At 40.4% G+C, this 26,785-nt stretch overlaps 1 protein-coding gene across 3 annotated transcripts in view; it reads left to right on the top strand.

The window, feature by feature from the left end:
• Positions 1–11,088: 11,088 nt before the first annotated feature.
• gphna (gephyrin a) overlaps positions 11,089–26,785 on the top strand; it is a 41,053-nt gene continuing 25,356 nt past the window's right edge. The window contains exons 1-7 of one of the 3 annotated variants that reach the window (XM_041813373.1): positions 11,089–11,185; positions 21,407–21,485; positions 22,172–22,229; positions 25,371–25,463; positions 25,553–25,647; positions 25,817–25,883; positions 26,040–26,333. In XM_041813373.1, coding sequence (XP_041669307.1) covers positions 11,122–11,185; positions 21,407–21,485; positions 22,172–22,229; positions 25,371–25,463; positions 25,553–25,647; positions 25,817–25,883; positions 26,040–26,333 — 750 coding nt within the window. In that variant the 5' untranslated portion in view covers positions 11,089–11,121. Of the gene's footprint in view, positions 11,186–21,406; positions 21,486–22,171; positions 22,230–24,117; positions 24,225–25,370; positions 25,464–25,552; positions 25,648–25,816; positions 25,884–26,039; positions 26,334–26,785 lie in introns of those variants that run through there. The other 2 variants (XM_041813371.1, XM_041813372.1) reach the window with 2 other exon arrangements.

The following is a 26,785-nucleotide window of genomic DNA, read 5'->3' as shown; positions in this document are numbered from 1 at the left end:
GCTGTGGATGAACCGGACTGGCCTGCACAGAGTCCTGACCTCAACCTGACAGAACACCTTTGGGATGAATCAGAGCAGAGACTGAGAGCCAGGCCTTCTCGTCCAACATCAGTGTGTGACCTCACAAATGTGCCTCTGGAAGAATGGTCAAAAATTCCCATAAACACACTCCTAAACCTTGTGGAAAGCCTTCCCAGGAGAGTTGAAGCTGTTATAGCTGCAAAGGGTGGACCGACGTCATATTAAACCCTATGGATTAAGAATGGGATGTCACTTAAGTTCATATGCGAGTCAAGGCAGGTGAGCGAATACTTTTGGCAATATAGTGTTTAGTCATTAAAAATTCCCTGAGAAGGAAAGTGTAGTAAAAGGTGCACAAGCAACATGGATGAGCTCAACCTTCAAACGATTGTCAAACAAAGCAGAATCAAGGACTTAGAGGAACTTCATAAGGAGTGGACTGAGGCTGGAATCAGTGGATCAAGAGCCACCACACACAGATACCTCCAGGAAATGGGCTACAAGTGTGGTGTTCCTGTGTTTAGGAACAACAAAGTGATAAAGTATTTATGATAAGGATATCTCCTATAAGATGTATTTTCCAAAATAGATTTGGCTTCATGATTTTGTTCCTTCAGCCCCACCGTTCTCTGCAACAAGTGCAAAGTGTCTGTGACAGCTGCTAAACAATTCCCCCCTCCCTCTTCAATTTGAGCCGAGTTTTAATTAAATAACCAGGAAGTGGATTTAGAAGGAGTCACTGAGGAGCTCTTCAACAATGAACGTGACTTGAAACTGAAACCTCAGGTTTAGGTTTGCAGAACACACCAGTCATTTCCTGCTCTGACGATCTGCTCCCATTTATCCTGCACAGTGACAGATCAGATACCATCAGTGGTGAATATTTTACAGCAGGCTTATTTGTAAGACCCACGGTCAGGTCAGGTGAAGGAAATGAATCACACAGAAGAGAGCAGGGACAATGAATGACCTTCAGTAAACAGTTGGAAAAATACTTAATTAGCTTTTTTTTTCAAAGACTTAAAAAAAATCAAATCTCATTCCTACAACCATGATTCAAAAAAATTCCAACAATGAATACCCAGGACTGTTGAGCAGCTAGAATCCTACATCAGACAAGAATGGGACAACACTCTTCTCCCAAAACTCCAGCAACTGGTTTCCTCACTTAGCAGACATTTTCAGACTGTTGTTGAAAGAAGAATGGATGGTACATGATGGTAAACATGGCCCTGCAGAGTGAGCAAGGAGAGGAAAATATGCAAGGAAAGGCCTTGCATATTTCACAAGACAATGCTAAACCACATGCTGCATTCATCACAACAGCATGGCTTCACAATAAAAGAGTCTGGGTGCTGAACTGGTCTGTATGTAGTCCAGACATTTTACAGAAAACATTTGGTGCATCATAAAACAAAAATCTTCAAAGACAACCAAGGAATGTTGAGCTGCTAGAATCCTACATCAGACAGGAATGAGACAACATTCCTCTCCCAAAACTCCAGCAACTGGTCTTCCTACTTCCCATATGTTTACAGACTAGTTTACAGACTACTGCAAAGTCAAGATGTTGTGATCAATGTGGTATGTAGTTCAGCATTGTCTTTCTGAAGGACACAAGGCCTTCCCTGAGAGAGATGTCATTTGGATGAGAGACCATGTTGCACTAAATCCTCAACATACTATTCAGCATACAGTGCCGTGAAAAAAGCCATTTCCAAGGCTTTGGGACTCCAGTGAACCATGGTCAGAGCCATTATCCACAAATGGAGAAAACTGGGAACAGTGGTGAACCTTCCCAGGAGTGGTCGGCCAACCAAAATGACTCCAAGAGTGCAACTACGACTCATCCAGGAGGTCACAAAAGAACCCAGAACCACATCCAAAGAACTGCAGGCCTCAGTTAAGGTCAGAGTTCATGACTCAACCATGAGAAAGACACTGGGCAAAAATGCATCATGGGAGAGTTCCAAGGCCAAAACCACTGCTGACAAATAGAACACAAAGTCTCATCTCACATTTGCCAAGAAACATCTTGATGATCCCCAAGACTTTACGAGAAATATTCTGTGGACTCACGAGACAAAAGTTGAACTTTCTGGAAGGTGTGGGGCCCGTTACATCTGGAGTAAAAATAACACAGCATTTGATAAAAAGAACATCGTGCCACCAGTCAAACATGGTGGTGTCAGTGTGATGGTCTGGGGCTGCTTTGCTGCTTCAGGACCTGGACCACTTGCTGTGATTGATGGAACAAAGAATTCTACTGTCTACCAGAAAATCCTGAAGGCCAACGTCCAGCCATCAGTTCATGACCTCAAGCTCTAGTGCTTTTGGGTTATGCAGCAGGACAACAACCCGAAACATACCAGCAAGGGCTCAAAAAAACTGAATTATGGTTTTGGAGTGACCAAGTCAAAGTCTGGACTTGAATCTAATTTAGATGTTGTGATGTGACCTTAAACAGGCCAAAATTCCTCCACAGCAATGAGGAAGACTCATCACAAACGCTCGATTTCAATTATTGCTGCCAAGGGTGGAACAACCAGTTATTAGGTTCAGGGGGCAATTACTTTTTCACAAAGGGCCAGAGAGGTTTGGACCCCCCCCCCCAAAAAAAAATTGAATAATCATTCAGACACTGCATTTTGTATTTATTTGGGCTGTCTTTGTGAAATATAGAAAGTGGTTTGATGATCCAAAATATTTAAGTGTGATAATTATGCAAAAACTCAGGAATCATAAAGGGGGCAAATACTTTTTTACAGCACTGTAGATAGAGCCGTTCCAGATGTTATGGCACTAATGCAGCCCCACACCATCAGAGATGCAGGCTTTTAACTGTGGACAGATAACAAGCTGGATGGTCCCTCTCCTCTTTAGTCTGCAGGGTAAGGTGTCTGTGGTTTCCAAAAAGAAATTCAAGTTTTGATTCATCTGACCACAGAACAGTTTTTCATTTTGCCTCAGTCCATTTTACATGAGCTTTGGGCCAAAGAAGATGGCAGCATTTCTGAATTGTGTTCACTCTTTCTTTGAATGGTACAGGTTTAACTTACGTTTGTGGATGGTATGGCAAACTGTGTTGACAGAAAGTTATCTCAAGAAGTGTTCCTGACCCCATGCATTGATTTCCAGTATAGCAGTGTTACTCAACCCCGCTCAACCAAAGAGCCTAACTGTTGAAAAACACCTTTGCAGGAGCCACAATCAAACTGGTGAACAGTGGTGAAAAAATGTGTTAAAGTGGCAATAAAAATAAGTTAAAGCTGGTAAAAAAAAAAAAAAGGTCAAAAAGTGGCAAAAATGTGGCTAAAATGGGTGACTGGAGTAAAATAGGCATGAAATGGCAAAAACTGAGTGAAAAGTAACAAAAATGGAGTGAAAAGTGGCAGAAATTCAAATTCAAAAAACTTTATTTGTCCCCAGGGGGCAATTAAAGGCACATAGAGCAGCAAGTGAACAATAACACCGAAATTCTGTCAATAATTGCACATAGACACTAAGGCTAGTATTTAAAATGCTAAAATACTAATCCAGGAAAAGTAACACTACTACCAAAAAACAATAAAATAAAAAGGAATACATAAAAAAACTCTAACTGCTGTAATATTAAAACACTAAAAATTTCTGAGTACTGGGGACCAGCATCATGGGTGCAAATTGGCATGAGGTAAAGTGCATTACAGATTAGCAAGTGCAAGTAAGCATGAAGTAAGTATATAAAAAGAGGTGCAAATGGCATTCAGACATATGTAAAAAAGGCAGTGAGGAGTGCATTATGGATTTTTTGAGTTGAGGAGCAGCACAGCTTTGGGCACAAAGGTGGCCTTGTCTCCTCTGAGCTCTGCAGGCGGGGCAGCGAAGCCAGCAGCCTGATGGGAGCCTCTCAAACTTTGGGAACAGAGTGTCTGAGGGGTCTTGAACACTGTGGCCTGCTAGCCTGCGTGTGAGATGTTCATAGACAGTCAACAGAGATCTGAGGGGTGTCCCAATTATTTTAGAGCAGACAGTCACATGGGTCATGGGTGAGATGTGACAAAAAATGTGTTACAGGTGGCAGAAATGATCATAAAGCCGCAAATAAAGTGGCAAAAAAATGAGTGAAAAGTGTTTAAAATGGGCAAAAAGCAGCAATGGTGGGAAAAATTAGCAAAAATGGAAAAAAAGTGGCATTTAATGGCAAGAGGCAGCTTAAATGGGAAAGGGGGGGGCAAACTGCAAAAAGCACTTAAAAAGGGGTGACTGGTGGCTAAAAGCAGCAAGAAATGATTAAAAGTAGCAAAAATTGCAAATAAGACAATGGAAAATGACAAAAAAAAAATAAAGGCTGACAATTACAGCCTACTGTAGAAGTGTGGGAAACAAACACATTAATGCTACTTGCAATGGATAATGTCTAAGGTCAAAGTTTCTTTTTTAAAGGCTTCCTGAGGGAATAATATTTTAAATTAAGACATAAAAGACCCATAATTCATAATAAAAGAGCCACATGTGGCTCCTGAGCCACACGTTGAGTACCACTGCAGTATAGGGCCTGTTTTTAATGCAGTGCCACCTCAGGGCCCAAATATCACAAGCATCAAATATTGACCTTTGACTTGTCCCTTACACTCAGAGATTTCTCCAGATTCTCTAACTCTTTTGATGATATTACATACTCTAGATGTTGGGATATTTAAGTCTTAACAATTTTACATTGAGGAGCATTTTTCTGGGATTGTTCCACAATTTTTAGATGCAGTTTTTGGAGACTTGGGAACCTTTGCCCATCTTTGCCTCCCTAAAATGCTCCTTCTATACCCAGTCATGTCACTGACCTGTTGCTAGTTAACCTAATCAGTTACAAAATGCTCCTCCAGCTGTTTGCACTTACTTTTCCAGCCTTTTGTTGCCCCTTTCGTATGTTTTTTGAGATGTTCATGAAAAGGTCAAATGTCCCATTTACAAGATGTGATAAGTTGTAAATTATCTATTGTGAATAAAATCATTAAAATATAGAATTATCAGGAGACTTCATTTAAAAATTGCATCTGGTTGAACAAGAGAGGATCCTGGGAGATCATCAGCTCCAGTCAGTGGTGATATGCCTGTGTGTGCTTTGTGTTGTTTGATTTATGACTCTTCATCAGCTGTGAAAGAGTTTGGTTCCCTTCAGGTTACCAGCAAACGTGTAAAGTTACAGGTCGAGTGACTGCTGTGGGTGTGGAGTGGAGTGGGCTGGATCTTGATGGACAGGCTGTATAAAAGAAGTGAGGCTTTTTTTTTTCTTGTGCGTCAAAGATGGAGGTGTTTGCCTGACAGAGGATGCAACATGCTGAAGCTGGAGTCATGAAAAGTTTTCACACAGTTGTCCACAAAAAGGCGGACGGGTCGGATTTAAACAGGAGCAGAAAGTTTGGAAGGTGGGGATTGAATTTTACTGACAGAAAAAGTCGAGCTGTGGAGTTCAGCATCCAGCAGATTGAAAGACCAGTTATTGACATCAGAAAGAGATCATTTGTTTATCTTCAGGCTGCTGCAAAGTTAGTAGACACTGTGCACGTCTTTAGCAGGTCGAAATTTGTCACAGGACTCTCCAAAGCAAGACAGACGGCAATCTTCCCTCTTCCACCCATCAGGGCATCAAGGAGCATCTGTAGAAAAGGCACAGATGCTGCAGCAGCAAACAGAAGGAAGGTAGAAGAAAGGAAAGGAAATCCTTTGTTTCATGTGTTGGCAGAACAATGTGGGAAAGTTAATCAGAAGTCTAACAAACTGGATAAAATCAGTGTTACAGGAAACAAAGGAGCCATCAAAGATTCAGGGACTCGCAGCAGACGGATTCAACAGACCTCTGACAGTCAGCCAGCCACAATACCGTCTCCAACACCAGTGGAACCTACAGCACCACAAAAGAATGACGCCAGCGATCCCGGTGCCAAGGACGGGTGTACGATGAAGGCTAAACTTGATGCCAGTGTCTGCAAAGAGACCCAACAAAGACGTTTCTGCTCCGATGACTCAGCCATTGAAACAGAATCTGAGCTCTCTGTAGACAAAGGTCGTCTGCTGGAGGACGGTGATGATGATGATGAAGATGAGGAGTACTACACGGAGCAGAGGATCACAGAGTGGATCCTTAAAGTCAACTCAAGCCTCTTCTCAGCGGAAAAAGACGAGCCGGGACGTTCAAAACCTGCAGAGGAGCAGGACGTGGCCACCATAAAGATCATCTACAGTGGAGACTGAGCTGATGGAAGAAAAGTGTCGTCACCATTGCATCATATTTCTGCAAACTACAAAAGATGATTTTAAAAATTCAAAAAACATTGGAGACTACAGAAATGGGGACAGTTTCAACAAGTTTTTTTTTACATTATAATCCTCCTAAAGCACACACGAGAAACTGCACACCTGCTGACTGTAGAAACAATTTCCAAGCGGCGATTCCAGACACCCAAGAAGAAGGTTAAGTTTTCTCCACGTGTTTGAGCCATAAAACCATGTAATAACAGGTTAGTGCAATATCAAATATTTGCATCTGTTTCATAGTGCAGCTGAGTTAATGCTCTGAAACGTATTGTATTTCATATATTAGACTATTTGCACCAGTTTCCTGTTGAATAGACCTACTAATTTATTTTCAGTCTGCTAATGATTGTACTATTTCCCATAAAATGAACAAATGTAATGAATCAATCCTCACACTGTGTAAGTCAGTTGTCCTTACTTAAGGGTTCTTGTTGCATTGCTCCTTGGGAGGTTTTTGTCTTGCTCTGTTGAACTCAGGAAGTAAAAGCATGTTGTTGACTGAATAAGAATGAATGTTGTGCTTCTTTATCATATGTTGCTGCCATCTATGGGAATTCCCATGTAGACCAATCAGCCACTCGATCTAACAGATACTGTTTCAAATATCCATGTGTTAATTTTCATCCATCCATCCATTTTCTATACCGCTTATCCCGTTGGGGGTCGTGGGGGAGCTGGCGCCTATCTCAGCTGTCATTTGGCGAGAGGCGGGGTACACCCTGGACTGGTCGCCAGTCAACCACAGGGCTGACATATAGAGACAGACAACCAGGCACGCTCAAATTCACACCTACGGCCAATTTTAGAGTCACCACTTAGCCTAATGAGCATGTTTTTGGTGGTGGGAGGAAGCCGGTGTACCCAGAGAGAACCCACGCATGCACATGGAGAACATGCAAACTCCGCACAGAAAGGCCCGGACCAAACCAGGGACTTTCTTGCTGTGAGGCAACAGCACTAACCCCTGTGCCACTGTGAAGCCTATGTTAATTTCCTTTAATCACATTTTTTTTTACTACCATTTTGTTTCTGTTCAGAACTGGTGAACTCAATACTGGATATGATTGCTCAGCCACCCCTCCAGTGCCCATGATGTTTGAGTGAATAATGCAAAAGTGTTTTTTTGGGTACATTTATGGTAGACAAACATGATGAAGTGCCCTTGAGGTGGACACAAATTGACAGTGTCCTCTTTGATACCCTGTAAGTGGACACATTTGAAAGAGTCCCTACTTTAGCACACTGTTTACAGAAGAAATTTGACAAAGTCTGCTCTTTGGTGTCCTATAGGTAGTCAGATTTGACAAAGCCCTCTTTGAGGCCATGTTAGTGGATAAATGTGAAAAGTACCCTCATCAGTGCACCACTTTGGTGCCCTCTAAGCAAAATTTGAAAAAGAGCGCTCTTTGGTTAACTGTGGACAAATTTGACAAAAGCCCTTTCTGTACCGGGACAGTACCAACACATCCAATACCTACTGTACCGAATTACAGGACAGATTTCAGTGCTTAATTTTGGTACCTCTCTACCCCACCACTCCCAAGGAAGGTACGAAATATGTCATGTAAGGAGTTACTCCTGTTACCTTTTTTTTTTGTAATCTATTGGTGTCTTATTTACAAATCATTTAGGGTACAGAGACAGCTTTTATTCAGCCACTGACATCTTAAACACTTTATTTCACTCAAAAGTTTAGACTCGCACACATTGATGCACTGGCACTTTTTTTAAAGGAAAAAACCCGAATGATACCCAACCCTACATATAAGTGGACGCATCTGGTAAATTGCTGACTTTGGTGCCTTCTTTGTGAACAAAATTTGACTAATTGTAGGACATAGTGCCCTATAAATGTACAGAATTTGTAAAAGTACCCTCTAAAGCACACACCCAATAGTGGAGAAAAAGTGCATTAGGGCCATAGGTTCCTTGGTATAAAGTTAATTATCACTGACTTCTTCCCTTGTGTATCTTTGTGGAATAAATGGCTGAATTTTTCATAATTTCTTATCTATTTCATTACAGCAGTGGGATTGGGTTAGTTGGGGTTTCTTAGTATTTCACTATAAACTCAACTCCTGGCTTCTGCATTCAATAGTTGGAATTTTAATCATTTAAAGTGCCTACACAGGAAAATCTGGGGAGTAACTTTTCCAGGGTTAAAAATATTTTACTCAAAAGTCATATTTGATATTTTTTGGAGTGTATTTTGTTACCAGCCACAACCAGAGTTTGATTAAAAACACAGAAGAAATTTGGCTGGAGTAAAACTTAACTTGAAAGCACCTTGTGCTGAACCTTCAGATGCCAGAGTATACTACAGCTACCAGTGAGGTAACCCAGCTCTTCTTCAGCCTTTCAACCTAGTGATTTTTGCTTGTGTTTTTGTTAGTGAATTGTTGTTTTTTTTTTTGCCTTGTCTAACACCTTTTGTCATCCTTCATCTCTGCCAGTCTTCCAATTCAGATGCCATCACTTATAAGTAGTCATAGCTGCAGCTCGTTCGATGTCCAAGTTGCAGCCTTTCCTTGGAAATCAAGATCTCCTCCCCTTGTGTTGAACCTTCAGAGTACTATACTACAGCTTCCAGTCAAGTAACCTGACTCCTCTTAAACCTCTGAATCTGGAGATTTTTCAGTCAGTTACTGCCTTGTCTAACAGCTTTTTTGCAGTCCCTCTCTCTGCCAGTGCTTCTGACAACCACCAGCCAGTACACTCACCATCATTTGCACTATTGTTGTTGTGAAATAAACAAACTTTACAACCTTACAAACTCATCTCATGCTTTGCTCTTGGGTCCTTGTTATATGTTCGTCCATGGGCGTAGCACAGGGGGGAAAAGGGTACTGATTACCCGGGCCCACGGTAGGAAGGCGCCCTTGAGAAGCCTGCAATGAAAATTGTGTTTTTATTTATTTTCTTAGTAATTAGTGTCATTATTGAATCAAATTGACTAAATTAATCGGTCAACAGACTGAAATTTATATCAAATAAAATAAATACAATACTGGGGATCCCCTGCTCCTCCCTTATAAATGTTGAGCGCTGCAAAATAATGCAAGTAAATTTAATTTAAACATAGTGAAATTATTGCTCATAAATGGGGAAATTATGATTCAAAAATACATTGAAATGCAGAGACATTTGTGAAAATGTGGCAGCATTTGTTGCTTGGCTAGCTGGTTAAGGGGTGTAATATTCTTTCTGGGGGCCCAAAATCCCTAGCTATGCCCCTGTGTCCATCACAATTGTTTCTGTAATAGAACAGAAAGTTTACTACATATATTTAGGCAAAAAAACATTATCAAGCATGTTGTACCTCTATTTATAGATGGAATGGCAGCATTGTTACCTCCGCCAAGGAGGTTATGTGGTCGGGTGGGTTTTTTCGTTTGTTAGTTTGTTAGCAACATAACTCAAAAACTTGTGGATGGATTTTGATGAAATTTTCAGGAAATGTCAGAAATGGTATGAGGAAGAACTGATTAGATTTTGGGAGTGATCCGGATCACCATCTGGATTCAGGAATTTTTTTAAGGATTCTGTACTATTGGGAGATAGGGCTAATGGCGGAGCTCTGCGCTGTTACCACTTTACACCAGGAGATGGCGGACATAAGTAACTTCAATCCCCGCAGCATTTTGGGTGTGTTACTATTCAAAGTTTTGGAGTTTATAGAGTTTGAAGGACGCACGCCCGGTCGAGGAGACGAGTTGGAGCGTAACAGAGAGAAAGACAGTGAAATGTAGTGACAATACTCACAATGCTGGGAGGAATAGAGGAATATTCACTCCCTGCCATGACTTCCAGTCGTCCGGTGAGACTGTCAATGGGTCTGTTGGCACCAGCAGGCAACACTTCTACCTCGACAGTCCACCAGTAGTGAAGCCAGTGCTTAGCCTCACTGTGTTTCCACCCCACCGGGGCAGGAGTAATTGGTGAATGCCGTGGTGGGGGGCACTTGGGGGTGGATCCAGGAATCTTTAAAAGGATTCTTCACTATCGAGAGATAGGGCTAATGATGGTGGTCTGCAGTCTCTGAGTGCTTTTCTAGTTATCTATTTAAAGTACATTTAGCTTTATATAAAGAGGGATTTCAATCTATTTAGACTGAGATACAGCTCTACATAGCAAAAAGAAATTCTTCTATAATGAGTAGGAAACATTTCTATAAGGAATGAAAAACAGCCCTATGCAGTATGAGAAATAGCTCTGAAAGGGTTAAAAACACTGTACTGAGTAAAAAACAGCTCAGTAATAAGTAAACTATGTTCCATATAACTCTGCATCGATTGTTTTATACTGTTTATTTTGGAGTATGTAATCATAATTTAGGGTCAAGAAATAGTTGTTGTGGTAAAATTGATTCTGAAGACATAGCTCTGCAAGCAGAGTGAATTTTACCCCAAACAGACTGACACCAAATTACAGTTTTCTTCAACTTAAGTAAAATTTACTATGTAGTGCTGAGAAGCCTTCTCTGATTTCAGTCTAACAAAAATGTATGAGCTTAAAGTATGTACGCAAATCCTCGTAATCCAAATTGAATTAATATTTGAGTTTTAAAAGGTTTCAAACATTATTTTTCTCTACATATCACGGTCATTCCTCCCCCCTTCATCTGAAAATGCGATCAACATGCATTTCTTTTGACTTGACTTATTCCAAATCTTTACTTACTTGGAGGGCATTTACACCAAAGGACACGCACTCCCTCACATAGACACAGTACCGTCCTCCAGAGGTGCAGCACTATCACTCTGTTTCTATGTATGTGCCGGCTCGGTGCAGACAGAGGTTGTAAACATGGCGGCGGACGGGATGGTGCTCACCAACCACGACCATCAGACTCGAGTGGGGATCCTGACGGGTAAGGATACCGTTTGATAAAATAATGAAAAAAAAACCCTCTCTGTCGGCCACCTCTGTTGCATTTGCCGTCGGTTGGTCGCGCACGTCGCTGTCACGATACGAGCCGTCTTCGCTGCCGAGCTAAGCTAGCCACCAGTTAGCTTTGATGCTAAGCTAACCGGCGGTTCCATTGGCTGTCATTGCTCTAACGTTAGCTGCCTGACAGGTCGATCAGATGTGGGAAATGCTTTAAAACAACAATATTTGCAATCATTTTTATATTTATGTGTAACGTTTGTATTCATGTGTGGAAACTGGCTGTCATATTTTATGCTTTACTTGATTTAAATCGACAGTGTAACGAGATATTTTAATCAGCATAAAGTGCACAAAGATAAAAGCCAGTATCCGGTTAAACGTTTCAAAATAAGACAAGGCATACTGGGATAGTATGGGCTTCTTGACTTAAACACTTTAGATTGTCGCCTTTATTGTGAAAGCAATAACAGTCTTTTTCCGTTTGAGCTGCGCTTGTTCATGGTAACTTCATCTTACATTTTCTAGCAAAGTAGCGTTACCGAGCCTACATCAGCTGCATTATTCATGTCCCTTTGCAGATCAGATATGTTGGCTGCTTCTGAGGATGCTTTCCATTAACATTTCTTCCATGGATGCTATAGCAGTCCTTTGATTTGCACGAAATGTTTACACACATTGCAGATATATACAATTATAAATAATAAATCGTGCGTTTTGTAGCCAATTAAAGCTGGTTACATGGCAAAGCGCAGCGTCAAAGCGAAATTAATTCTGTACTGCAGGTTGGTTTTAGCAGCCTCCCTCATTAGCTTGGTTTAAATTCGGCTGTTGATCGTGCAGAAAGTGACTGGAACCAGTATACAGTCGTGTGACAGTCACCAGTAGCCCTGCTGCCTCCTTGTCAAGGCAGAGGAAGACGTGAGAATAATGCTAAGAGGATGCGAACCAGCTGCTGGCTGAGAAGTCTGTCGTGGTTTTGATGAGCTAGCACCTCAGCTAACAGCAGCTACCCTCTGTGATCATCCAGCTGACAACCACAACCTCCTGTCAGGTTTTATTACACGTTCATATCCCATTATATGCAGTGTGGTGCGTGGGAATGTGTGATTTATCCTGTGCTACACCACATTTTGGGAGGGGAGGACATTTTAACTGGAGAGCTAGGTCGTGTGTGGGGTCATGTGTGGGGTTTTGGAAACTGAATTAATATGTTCAAAAATATTTTGATTTTAATTGTTGAAGATGCAACTAAACAAATCTATGCTGGCGCTAATCTGATTTACAGTTCGGCCTTGAGCATCAAAGTTGCAACTAGGAATAGACCAATCCAGATTCATGCTCATGAGACCGAAGAAGACCGTTAGTGTTTTGTTGTAGCTGCTGGTTTAATAACTGATCAGTCTACTTAGCTTTGTAGTGTACTGTGACCTCCAACAGATGGCAGCGTAACCTGATAAAAGGAGCTCAGAAGTAATCCCTAGGCTTGCCACACACTAAGGCTGTGTCCGAAACCACTCACTCATTCCCTACTCCCTATCCACTCTATAGTGAGCTGCATATAGTGGACTATATAGTGGACTCAACTGTAAAACACAAAAATGATTTTGGACACTACTCCGGCCGCAGGAAATGATGTCATTGTCGTCTCACAATTAAAACGTTTAGCAGCAATGGCTCGTAGATTTCGATGACAATGGCTGAGGATCGAAATTAACAGTAGAATTTCACTGAAAACTCATACTAAATAGGATGTATTTTCCCCCCGAAATAAAAATACTAATAGATAAAAAGCTTGTGTCTTTAGTGGCAAAATAGTGTACAATTTTGTGTGTAATATAACTTAATTTTGCATAAAGATTGATGGTCTCATGTCTTGTAATCCTCAGAGTTACTCCGTTTTAAACCCTTAACATTTTATTACAGATTTGGTTAAAACCAACAAACAAAAAAGTGATAAAGTTTTTATATGTGTTCCTGTGCTCCTCTCAGTCGTCCGTCATGTTTGAGAGCAGCAACCGCTATGCATGGTGGTAAATATTGCTGGGCTAGTGAGCATCAGTTGTTCACTACTTTTCAAAATGCATTGTGGGATAGAATGAGTGCATATAGTGAATAACAATGCTCACTCAGAATTTGGACACCACCACAAAAGGGCGTATTCACTATAAAGTGCACTTTAAAGTGAATAGGGAGTTATTTCGGACACGGCCTAAGCAATTTTCAAATCTTAAATGATTCTAAAAACATGGGTGCCCACAGACATAAGGAAAAATTCAATTATTTTTTTCCTTGATACTCCTCAGTGTGCACATATTAGCTGACTCAGCCAGAGTATGAGACTGGTTGCGAAATATGAATGACAGTGAAGGAGATCAACTGACCCTTGTCCTGTTGCTGTGCAGCTGCAGCAAGACCATCATGTGTGACCGGGTTTAAAGGTTCAAGCAGCAACATACAGCCAACATATCTGTCCTACGAACTGGAAGTATTAAACCATATATTGACCTTAAATATTGGCAAAATATACAACTTAACCATCAGGTATAGATGCCGCTCTTAAAGATGCCCACCGTGAGCTCTAAACATAAAACAACAACCCAGCTGTCTACTTCCTGGCTCTCCTCTCAGCTTCTCTTGACTCAGCCTCTTTATGCTAGTAACATGTGGTGTTCTTTTCAATTAAAAAAAATGTGTAGTCATCATTATTGATAAAGGGTGTAACAGCTCACAGAGCTCAGGGTTCAGTTCGTACCCATAGACTGTAAAAAGAATCTGACAAACCCTGTGTGACATCAGTCGCCTGCTTGCAATAGGCGGACTCAAACAGCTCTTGAAGCCAGTCCGTGGAGGCTTCCATATTGAAATCGCGCTCTCAACTGGACTTTGGATCAACCCAACAGCCCGCCCACTAAGCACGACTTCCTGTCAGTTATCTAGCTAATATTCTGGTTGTGAGAAAGGTAGCTTCTGCCTGTCGAGCATACAAAAAAAAATTCACCCCCCTTACAATGAGAGGGCATGAAGACATTAGCTAATGAGACACATTTGGTTTTTTGTACCAGGCTGTAAACCAGTTTATTTCAGCTTTTTAACATGTGTTGTATACTTCCGGTGCTCCTGCAGCCAGCCTCAAGTGGACACTTGCGGTATTGCAATTTTTGCACTTCTGCATTGGCTTCATTTTTCAGGACCAAAGGTAGCTGCTTGTTCCTACCAAGATTTTGTGGTCACGGTTTGGTATGGGTTCAGTTCATCAATAAAGAAGAAAAGTCCCAGATTTGAAATTCTGCATGTCCCTCACTTATTATTTTTTTCTTTTATTTACATCAGGGCAGCTTATACTTAAAAAAAGATGTTTGAAATATGCATATATCAGTCAATCAATCAATCAGTCAGTACTATTCTTAGTGTTATTAAGAACCATCAGTGATAGTTGATAGAGCCTGTGAGATATTAAACGTAAGACAAAAAAGAGGAAAACAAGAAAATAAGCAAAATATAAAACAAACAGCCTAATATCATGACTTGAAAAATTAGAAATAAATACAAACATAAACAAAAATAATATGTGAATCGAAATATTTGTTTTTTAGAGCAATGTATCATATTTATGATTTAGAAAGAATGCTGTAACACTGCTTTCCATCAAAAGTCAGTGGAAAATCCTGACTCCTCTACATCAGTGAAGGACCATAGACTAGCTCGTGTATTCACAGGATAGGACATTAGAACAGAGTCAGAGCAGCGGGTTTCAAAACACGTTTGTTTTCGGTGTTTGTTTTACTTCTACTGGTCTGTGCGTAGTCTTTAAAATGTTTCAGCAGTGGTATTATCTTCGACAATCTCTGCTTTCACATCTGTCTTGCTGCTCTGCGTCTCTAGAAGCGGGAGCAGGGAGCCCACTTTCCTTCTTCGTGTGTTTTGCCGGCTACTTCCTCTTCTTCTTTGGTGGTTTAACAGCAGTTAGCAAACACTTAGCAGCATTGCTGCCACCAAGTTTGGTGGGTAAATACTGTCACATTTCTTTCTTTTCTTTTTCTTAATGGACATATTCGTCGTGTGACAACATGCAGTGAGCTGGGAACCCCGAACTGTGGTGGTCTGGGACAAATACAAAAACTGTTACACCCCTAGTATTGATATTGGTTAAAATCCAATATGGTGTGTCCTTACTATCTGTATGTACCAAAACAGAAGCCTTAGGCCACTAGAACTGTGTAATTTCTTGTTCAGTTATAAATAACCACTGTCAAAGGTGCTGATGTTTTTGTCTAGTTGGTATAGCCTTATACGAGTGCAAAAAGCAGAGAATAATCGTAGTTTTGGAGTGTGTGTTTCTCAACCTAAAACATACAAATATTAATACGCAGCATAAAATCATAGATAAACCTTATGTTTTTTGACACTACTCCTTTATAAATAATTTAATATTTTCCAAAAAGTAAAAGTTTTTCCCCTTTTTTCGTGAAAATAAAGGTACTTTTACAAAGTGTGGCACAACTGTACACTTAAAGGCCTCTGCACGCATTTTTTGTACCTTTCAGTACTTGATACAAAAAATCATTGCAGCCTTTAATGCGATTATGTAATTGCACAGCTTGACGTAACTATTGCAATCTTCTATGAAATAGATGTGTATTTTTCTGAGGTTCAGCAATTTTTGATACTATCAGCTATAAAAATATTAAGGATTGTATCGTTTGGAAACGTGATATTGAACATTTTGAAAACTTATTTGAAGCTTGCTTCAACATATTTGAAGCATTAGGGGTTAAATATTCTATATTGCTAAAAGTATTCACTTACCTGCCTTGACTCGCATATGAATTTAAGTGACATCCCATTCTTAATCCACAGGGTTTAATATGACGTCGGTCCACCCTTTGCAGCTATAACAGCTTCAACTCTTCTGGGAAGGCTTTCCACAAGGTTTAGGAGTGTGTTTATGGGAATTTTTGACCATTCTTCCAGAGGCACATTTGTGAGGTCACACACTGATGTTGGACGAGAAGGCCTGGCTCTCAGTCTCCGCTCTAATTCATCCCAAAGGTGTTCTGTCAGGTTGAGGTCAGGACTCTGTGCAGGCCAGTCAAGTTCATCCACAGCAAACTTTCTCATCCATGTCTTTATGGACCTTGCTTTGTGCACTGGTGCACAGTCATGTTGGAACAGGAAGGGGCCATCCCCAAACTGTTCCCACAACGTTGGGAGCATGGAATTGTCTAAAATCTTGGGCTGCTGAAGCATTCAATTCCTCTGCCTGGAACTAAGGGGCCAAGCCCAGCTCCTGAAAAACAAGCCCACACCATAATCCTCCCTCCACCAAACTTTACACTTGGCACAATGCAGTCAGACAAGTACCGTTCTCCTGGCAACCACCAAACCCAGACTCATCCATCAGATTGCCAGATGGAGAAGTGTGATTGGTCACTCCAGAGAACGTGTCTCCACTGCTCTAGATTCCAGTGGCAGTTCCAGTGGTTTACACCACTACATCTATGCTGACAGGGTGCGATTTGCAGGCTTGTAGGTTGCGATTTCACTCCTTCTGATTATACGTTTTCATCCAGGGATGGGGGCACGTTTTATTCCCATCTCTGAATATATCTTACTCTTTAACAGTGGTGATATAATCTCAGGATTCGCTATGCGACTTAGCTAAACCTTCATGACACATGACCAATACTCAAGATTTATGTGCTCATGCTGCAACCTGAGTTCTCACACTGGCGAGTGAAATCAGGATGGACATGCACAGCGCCCAGGTTACAACCTCTCTCTGGGCCTAATAATATCAAAAGTTTAGTCCTAAGCATACAGCTGTTATTGCCCAGTACAAAATATCATTGTGTTCATTTTCTGCTCTCTGTTAAAGACCCATATATCAATCATCAGAAGACTGTTCTTTAACTTCTATGTAGGACAATTATCTCATTTTTAGTGATAAGCTTGATTTAATGTTTGTTATTTATCATGGAAAGAGAGAGAGAGTCAAAAAAAGAAAAGAGCGACATGGGTCACTGCCAGTCTGAGCTTAGAAACAGTTTGATTTTTGCTTTAAGACGATGTAAAGAAATCAGTTCATACAGGGACATTCAGCACTAACTCGTGTTTTTTCCCAGTTTTGGTATTGTCGAAAAGTAACATGAATCCAGTAGTAAAACTGCACGCGACTCTCTGCATGTACAGTATTAGTGACTGTGGAAGAGATCGATGAGGCCTCAAAACGGCACATCATCACCTCTAGACGTGCCCTAAAACGGGTAGCTCGGATGTGGTGGCTTGGCCCATAGCAGCAGGGTCAATGTAATGGAAAAGCCCCAAATATTGGCGTACTCAGAGTCTTGCATCACAAGAAATGACAATAGTTTTAACAAAACTCACCTCTGTAACATTAGGCACTTCCAGTGAGTTTAGACTGGCAGCACTCCTTTGTCTGTTCAATAAAAGTGCATATGACATATTTACTAAATAGAAAAGTGTTCAGTTTTCATTCATAGATTTCTCATAGTGAAGCACACACGTGTGCAAACAGGGACAATAAAGCATGAGACTGATGTGATTGGCAGAAGCATTGATTAAGGAACATTATATAATTGCTGTTAATGCGGACAGTGCCATTATACATGTATATATTCAAGAATGACATTTGCTTATGTGCTGCTGTTGTTGTGTCTTTGCTCAGGAAGCTAAAAAACAAAACTTTCTATACCAGATGGAGACTTCTAAGCATTACTTACTGTACATGCTGTGTTACTCAGTAACTGTGTAAATTTATGGATCAATAGTCTTTACAAAATGCCAAATGAAAGTGAATTTTATCCATTTTAAAGTGTATATTGATTTCAAGCTTTATATGTTTTGTTTTCACCTGATTACAAGAAATTGTGGCTTAAAAGTACACATAAACTTTTACCTAAAGACCAGAGTGAACAGCCAGAATGATCTCTAAATGTTTGTGCCCTTGAACTTGGCGTACTGTGGTTTAAAGATAAGCTGTGCTTTTATTTTCATATTTAAGGAAACAAAGAAATCAGCTAAACTTTCTAAATTGCCTTTTAACACTGGCTTTAAGGAAAATCTGACATATTTGTAGCAATAGGCAGCCAAATAATGACAAGATACCACTCATTTTCATCCATTTAATCAAATCTCTGCGTATTTTAGCATTAAGGCTGAACAGACGTGTAGTTTCATGTTATCTCTACTGACATGAGTGGTTTCATTCTCATCCAATTCAGGGCAAGAGAGAAAAAAAGGATTATTCAGAAAGTGCCAAACTACTCCTTTAAACTTCGAGGCAGGGAAACATTCAAGCAGAGTCTGAGTTGTAACTGATTAAAGAAAGGTTAAACACACTCGGCAGGCTTTTATAATCACTGTCAGCGCATCCTTTTAGAAGTGGATCAAGACAGTCTCAATGTCTTTACTACAGCTATTCATATTTTTAAACTTAAACCATGAATGAGCAGAGATATTGCTGCTTTTCACAATAAAGTAATGCTTTTAAAACCTGATCCCTTATTGTAAAGGGTTTGAGGTCAAAACCAATAAAAAGTACAGAAAATGGAATTGCTCCAGTATATTGCCAGCAGCTGAAGTGGCTGAAAGGCTGAATGTTATATTTTGAGGAGGGTTGTAATAGGGATGCATGCAGTTAATCAGTAAAATGGTTTAAATCGCTGATCAAATTAGCCAGCACCGGACTAATTACCTATCATTTTTTGTAAACACAGGCTTGAAATCCTGGTCTGTAATGCTCTTTTAAAGGGGACATATTTTACTCTTTTAAGACAAGTTTATGTTGGTATCAGAGGTCCCCAAAACATGCCTATGAAGTCTGTTGCTTAAAAAAAAAAACTCTAGAATTGGATTTTTGCATGTCTAAAAACCCCTCTGTTTCAGCCCTGCTCAGTACGAGCTGTTTCTGTGTCTGTAGTTTTAAATGTTACTGAGCTGTCTGACCTCGCCCATCTCAGGAAATGGATGTGGCTTCACGGCTGTAGGAGGGCGGAACTTTCTTCCAAACTGTGAGGGCCAACCGAACCTCAGGGCGGGGCTAACTCCCCACATGACATCAGGGGGGAAAATCTGAGAACGGGTTGTTTTAGCACACATTTTCAGAAAGGTGGAGAAGGGGAGTGTGTTTGTCTGGTATTTGAGGGGATTGTGAACAGGCCAGGGGCACATATTTTTGTGAGAAAAGCCTTAAAATTTTTTTTTTTTTTTTTTTTTTTTTTTTTTTGCTTATGTCCCCTTTAAACTGTAATTAGCCTCCAACCACTTGAGGGCACAGTAGCTTCAGTTAATGGCTCTCTGGCACTTTACCAGATGTAAACATGAGAAGCTCAGCTGTGGCTTAGCAGTTAGTGTGTAGCAGGACGGCCGAAGTACGGCAGTTTTCTAAAGTAGTAAATGGAAATAAAGTGGTGTGTAGGCTGTCGAGGGTTGAGCTCACTTTTGTCATTTTCGAAAGGAAAACAATTCACTGCTGTTCTTTTTTCCTCTTTTAACGAAGAAATGTTGTCAAGTTCTGATAAAACTGGTGCTCTAGCAGCATCCACGCTAATGTCTTCTGCCATAATTGCACCGGCCTCTTGTTGCTGCTTGCTTATGTCACAACTCCACCGCGCCCAAAAGTACCGCCTCTTGTCAATGATTGGTCCTGTCACTTTCTAACTGGGCCCTACCTGCGAGATGAATTTGCCAGTAAGAAACATGGGAATTGGCAAATCCATCTGCTTTGCAAGGTTACAAACTGCAGGTATGAAGTAGCAACAGGAGAGCGTTTAAAGTGTCCCACTAGTTTTTGGCCAAATGAAACCACATACAAGTTGCAGCACACTGCAAAAGCAACAGCCAGCTTGAGGTGTTGCGCCAGGCATCTAAAACTTTCCAGACCATCGTCTTTCATTACTTTTGTCATATTTTAGCTAACCTTGCAAAGCAGATGGATACACCTGTTTCCTTGTTTCTCACTGGCAAATCCATCTCACAAAGCTCCCAGCTGAACCGTTTGGGCACGGTTAGAAAGTGACAGGACCAATCAGCGATGAGGGGCAGTAATTTCAGGCACAGCAGAGTCATGACGCAAACAATTGGCACAATTGGCGGAAGAGCTTAGCGTGGATGCTGCTTAAGCGCCAGTTTTATCAGAAGACATTTCTTTGTTAAAAGAGAAACAAAAAACAGTATTGAGTTGTTTTCTTTTCAAAAACGACAAAAGTCGAGTACTTACATGTCTTTAGTCGCCATGTTTTGAGTTATTCCTTGGCCTGTAGAGATGTGACGCACAGAACATTCATCCAATCACACTGAGTTTTTTTCAAAGCCTCTGCCTTTTTCCAAACATAACAGCATGCACTTTAGATCTGTTTCCCACATTTGCAACACATTGGCTACTGTCATTGTCAGGTTACAGATAACCATTAACAGGGAGAACCGTTGGCCGATGTTAGACTGATGCAGTGGTACATCATTAGTTAGGAGCATTATCACCATCTGGATTAGGGTGTGGATACCTTATAAAGGCTGTGTCTGTTTGCCTTTTTCCGTCATTCAGTTGTATTCTACATAAACAGCAGAAACTCTGAGACATTTTGATGGCAGTTCATTTATTTACAACTACTGTTACTAGTATTATTATTACACAGAATTTTAAATTGTGGTTTTATGAGGCAAGGTCTCGAATTCTCCCCACCCGAGGGTAGCGATCAACCATTATCCGGCAGAGCACCATGGCCTCAGACCTTGAGGTGCTTACGCTCATCCCAGTCGCTTTGCACTCAGCTCATTGTCTGATGGATGTCTTCAGCTGTAAAAGCTAACAGAACCACATCATTTGCAAAAACCCTCCTCTCCCTGAAGATCACAAACAGACTCGGGGACAAGGGGGACCCTGGGAGGGCAGGAACATGTCTGACTTTGAGCTGACGATGCAGACACAGCTCTTACTTTGGTTGCAGGGACCTGATGGTTCATAGTACTGGCCCTGGTACCAAATACCCCCACAACCCCCCCCCCCCATTACCCTTCTCAGGGACCTAGTCATAAGCCTACTCCAAATCTGAAAAACACATGTAGACTGAGTTAGCAAACTCCAACTTCCTAGTTTGCTTTCCTAAGTTTTCTTCTTGGTGTGTAATGACTTCATTGTCATATTGATTACTATCTAAGCTGTTTTTTTCCTCTCTCTCCTCAGTCAGTGACAGCTGCTACAGGAACTTGGCAGAGGACAGGAGTGGAGTCAACCTCAAGGACCTGGTCCATGACCCCTCACTGTGAGTCTACGCACATCTACAGTTTTCAGGGGAGGGAGAAAATACCAGCTTGGCAGTGTATCATCCTGACTTGTGTGATACAGTTAATAAAGCACTGATGCTAAATATCAACATTTTAATGAAAGAATATACAGCTTTCTTGATGGTTTTCCTTGTCGGTTGGATTCTGTGTCCCAACTTGGTCTCTTTGTGGTGGCATCAAGGCCTATGTTAATGAAAGGGCTGATTAATATTGGTTAATATCGGTACCAGTTTTAAGTAGTTCATGAGACCATAAGTAATATTTGGAACTGATCATGTGTCATTGCTCTGTTACGATTGGTTATCGCACATGTGATGCCGAGCTAATCAGACAGGAAATTAGGTAAGACTAGGGAGAGTGAAAACAAAGCCAGAGGGTGCACCCCTAATTTAAAATATGTTGGGGCATAATATAAAAACATACAAACATATGCAAATCTCATAAACCCATATTTTTTTCATGGTACAACATAAACTACATATCAGATGTTGAAACGGAGACATCGTTCTATTTCATGAAAAATAAAAGCTCATATTTGATTTGATGGAAAAACGCTGGTTTGCCTTGTATGCACCACAGATGTGATTTAGATGGTCTAATTCTTTGGAACAGTTCTACAGGAAGCCTTACTTCTCACTTCCTGTTTGTTTGTTGCCTCCTGCAGCCTGGGAGGAGTCATCTCAGCCTACAAGATCGTTCCAGATGAGATCGATGAAATCAAGGTACGTGGCTTTCATTTGAGATCACTTGCTGTCAATATGATACAGTTGCCAATAAATAGTTAAGTAGCAGGATTTTCAACTACACAATAATTATTGAAGAAAAAAATAGAGAATAAATTTATTGTGACTAATAACTGGGGTTTCAGTATTTATAGAAATAATCAGAATATCATGCTTGTCAAAGTCGGGTAGTCCTACGTTAGGGCAGAGCTCAGTTATTATAGTTCACTTAAACTAAGTTGTGAAAATTGTTTTAGTTAACTGAAATTAAAATAAAGATCAGGCTTTTACAAAAAATAAAAACTATCTAAAACTGTATGGCTGGCTCACAAAATTAAAAATTTAAAAAACTTAGAAACAAAACACCTCAATTTTGATATTTCATGCAAGAATATTGAATTATCTGTTATTTGTCCCAGGTATGGTGATTCCCTGATTTGGATTTTGCACTTAAGTGCATATATAAGTGAACACATGTTTGTATCCTTTCTATAAGTTACATATCTCCAATACATTATCTACTTAAACCTCTAACATTAAGTAAATGTGGTGGACCAACTCAACCAGTTCCGTAGCGACTCAAGCCTTTTGAGTCTGACTGAGTCCAGCTGGGCATACACTACCATTTTCAGCTTTTAGACACAAATTTTGAGTTACACTTTTAAGTAAGGCCGGCTTTCAGCATGACTATGGATGCAGTGTACAGAGGGACATGACTGCTGACGACTAGATAAAATTCTGACATGGATGATTGTGTCCTGGTCGTTCTGGTCGTATAACTGAACATACTCCCACAATGTTTGCAGAACTGCAAGCAGATTCTTTAACTTTAGGGAGTTTTTTACTTCGTAAACCTTCAGACAGCATCATAACTAGGCAACTACGCAAATTAGATAAAATCACAATATGGCCTGCTGCAATTTACAAATCTCACAAGTTGCAATATTTATTTGACTTAAAATGTGTCAAAATAGAAGTTAAATAAATCCTTTTCTTTGCAGCTGCAGAGATGTTTTGCACATTATGCAAACATTCAAGTGTCAAATTTGTTATAAGGGTTTACAAAAATGCTCTTTTTCTTGTTTTATGTATGTTTTTCTTGATCAAAACGAGTGACATAAAAAATGATTATGCCCGTCAATAAAGCAAATGACATCAAATTTGCAATATGAAATAAAAAATATTAGTTAATTCTATCTAAAATTGATGAAGCTTAGCGTTTGTCCATGAAAGTCATACCCCCAGCTGCGATCAGCTGGTGGACGGCTTCACCTCCCCCACCCCAGCCACCTCCTTTATAGCTTAAAGCTAGTTGCACCTTCATATTCAGATTCATGCTAGGGCTGGGCAATTAATCGAAAATAAGATTAAATCGCAATATGGCCTGCTGCAGTTTTCAGTTGCAATATTTTTTCAACCTCAAATTTGAGTCAAAATACCAGTTTAAAACTTTTTTAGACTCATTTTTTTAGAATAGTCTACAAAAAAATACTAGTTTATTTATTTTTGTACATTTTTCTGATTTAATATGAGAATGACAGAAATTATCATTCCCTTCAATACAATAATTCATATCCAATTTGCAATAAGAGTGAAAATCATTACAGTATGACTTTTTCAAAATTGTTCAGCCCTAGTTTTGTCTAATATAGTGTTTGTTTATAATATAGAATGATTTATTGCTTGTGCTTGTTGAAAAATACATAAGATGAGGAATAATTGCATATCAAATCGCAATCACAACATTTGGGATAAAATTGCAATAAGGTTATTTTTGCAAATCGTCCAGCCCCAATTCATGCTACTATGGATCAGTTGCTTCTGAAATAATTTCATTGTTTTCAATACACATTTTAATAAATGCATATATCAATATAGGGGTTTCTATCTCTGCACTCCCTGAAAAGTCAAATCCAGCTGACTAACCCAGGGAGCATCTTTTGAGCAGAGCCTTCTCTGCTCAGTGAAACCACAGATCCATTCTGCAATAAAAAGGTAAATATATTATGAGAGTGTTCCTGACTCGATGTAGGTTATAATATCAAATGAATGAGGAACCTAATAATAATAGCATATTAAATCGCAATATTGGGGGGAAATATCGCAATTAGATATTTTTGCAAATCGTTCAGCCCTAATCACAGCAGCAGCAAAAATGTCTTTTTGATGTACCTTCCCTGACTATAATAAAGTAAATAAATTAGCAGGAAATCAGCCTACCTGCAGACCTCCAGCTGACACAGAATATTTGTTATTTAGCTGCTAGTTGTGTTTGCAGGCGATGCTGTTTGTACCTATTTAAAACATAAAAATGAGACAGTATATATATGACTTCAACCTCTGTGTGTGAGACTTTTCAAAGTCACAGGCTTGTCACAGTCTGTCCTGAATTCCCTCAAACAGTGTGAGCACTGAGGTCACAACCATCAGACTGTGCTATGTGAGCACATAAGTGCACGATGGTCATGTGTTCCGTGTGAGCCAACATATCATCACGGCTTGCAGTCCAGCTTAAATTGGCCTGATTTTATTAGTCAAGACTTTAAACAGTGGTAATTTTATTTCATAATATGGATCAAAATATCAGATTTAAATAAATCAAATGAGTTGTGAAGAGTAGCCTATTTTAATATATATTTTAAAATGTTATGATCCTTACTTTTTCTGTCCCTTTTGGGCCATATGTAAATTAACAGACCAGCAGTCAAAACTAAAATAATGTTGATGAAAACACTGAAGTTAAAAGAAAATAGTATGTTTAAGTGTTAGTTGGTGTGAGCCAGCAGCTCCAACATGCAGACTGCAGTGAAGCACAAGAAAAAACATGCAATTGCCTGATAAAAACTTTTTTAGCTTTTTTTATATACAAACTTCAACCTGAAATGTGATAGCTCTCTGAAATCTACTCTGCAAATGGAAAATCTGCCCAGATTTGGTACTTGAAGGGGGCATTAATTCTGAACCCTGATTTTTACCTTTACGAAAATGTCCAAATTCACTGTATTGACCATCATACTGGATAGTAATATTTCAGTTTAGAAAGTCCCATATCAGCCATGCTCTATTCACAAAGCTAACTAGTGGAAACCATCACTTTAGCCTCCAGCTAATGTGTTTGTTTGTGTGTTTGTTTGTGTGCAGGATACTCTGTTGGAGTGGTGTGATGATCTGGAGCTGAATCTCATTCTCACAACTGGAGGAACTGGCTTTGCACCACGAGATGTTACGCCTGAGGTACAAACTAGTTAAAGTGAATGAGTTAAAAAGGAAGCACCTTAAAACACATATGACATAACTAACTGAGGCTGGTGTTCCTGTGGTAGGCCACCCGAGAGGTGATCGAGCGGGAGGCTCCAGGTATGGCTTTGGCCATGCTGATGGGATCACTCAACGTTACACCTCTGGGCATGCTGTCCAGGTGAGGATTAAACATTTTCACAACTCTGATCACAGTCAGTCACACATGCTGTCTACAGCAGGTGGTGCAGCGCTACAATAATCTCTTAATCAGGTTTGTTCTAACCAGATTAACGACAGAGGTATCCTCTCCTGCTCTAATCTCCTTTATCCTGCTTATTCATCTCCAGGCCAGTGTGCGGGATCCGTGGAAAAACTCTGATCATCAACCTGCCTGGGAGCAAGAAGGGTTCTCAGGTAACTTTTATGACTTTGCTCTCTGTTGAATTGTATTTATTGTCATTTATGACTTTATGTCTTTATTTTATGTTTACATTTGTGTGCTAACATCACTTTAACTGTTGGTTTAATTGCTAAAGTGTTTTAAAGTGTTGTGTGGTGTTGTTTCTCCAGGAGTGTTTCCAGTTCATCCTGCCTGCTCTGCCTCATGCCATCGACCTGCTCCGTGAGGCCACAGTTAGGGTTAAATCCACGCACGCCGCCCTGGAGCAACTGCCCTCTCCTTCCTCTCTCATTGGTAACACTCACGGCAACGCGCACTCCAACACGCACACCATGGAGCGCGGCACCCAGTGCGAGGAAGAGGAGGAGGAGGAGGAGGACCGGAGGAGAGGCCGCCACGGGCACAACCACCACCATCACCAGCATGGCTCCTCCCACATCACCGCAGCCGCTATCGCTGCCAAGGTAACCAGAAGGGACCAGGGCTGCTTCTGGAAACTTGATAGATAAAAGTTTAATGATCCGTGTGACCCCTGTAGCCTCACACATCAATAGGATTTTTCTTTTTCACCTTTTTGATCAGTCAGTAACAGCAGCTGATGGTAAATTACACTAGGAACACATGTACCATCTCTATCAACAGATGTATTTTAAAAAATAAAGCAAAATGTCCTTATCAGCTCAGAAGGTCCAAACATGCTTTAAGCCCAGATTGGTGGAGGGCTGCGAGGATGGTTGTCCTTCTGGAACTTTGTCCCATCTCCACACAGGATCTCTGCAGCTCAGTCAGAGTGGCTATCAGGTTTTTTTGGTCATTATTCTAACTAAGGCCCATCTCCCCCTGATTGCTCAGTTTGGCTGAAGGACCAGCTCTTGGAAGAGTCCTGGTTGTGCCAAACTTCTTCCATTGGAGGATT

This window comes from Cheilinus undulatus, linkage group 18 (assembly GCF_018320785.1).
Source record: "Cheilinus undulatus linkage group 18, ASM1832078v1, whole genome shotgun sequence".
Taxonomy (NCBI): domain Eukaryota; kingdom Metazoa; phylum Chordata; class Actinopteri; order Labriformes; family Labridae; genus Cheilinus; species Cheilinus undulatus.
This window is presented reverse-complemented; position numbering and strand designations above follow the sequence as displayed.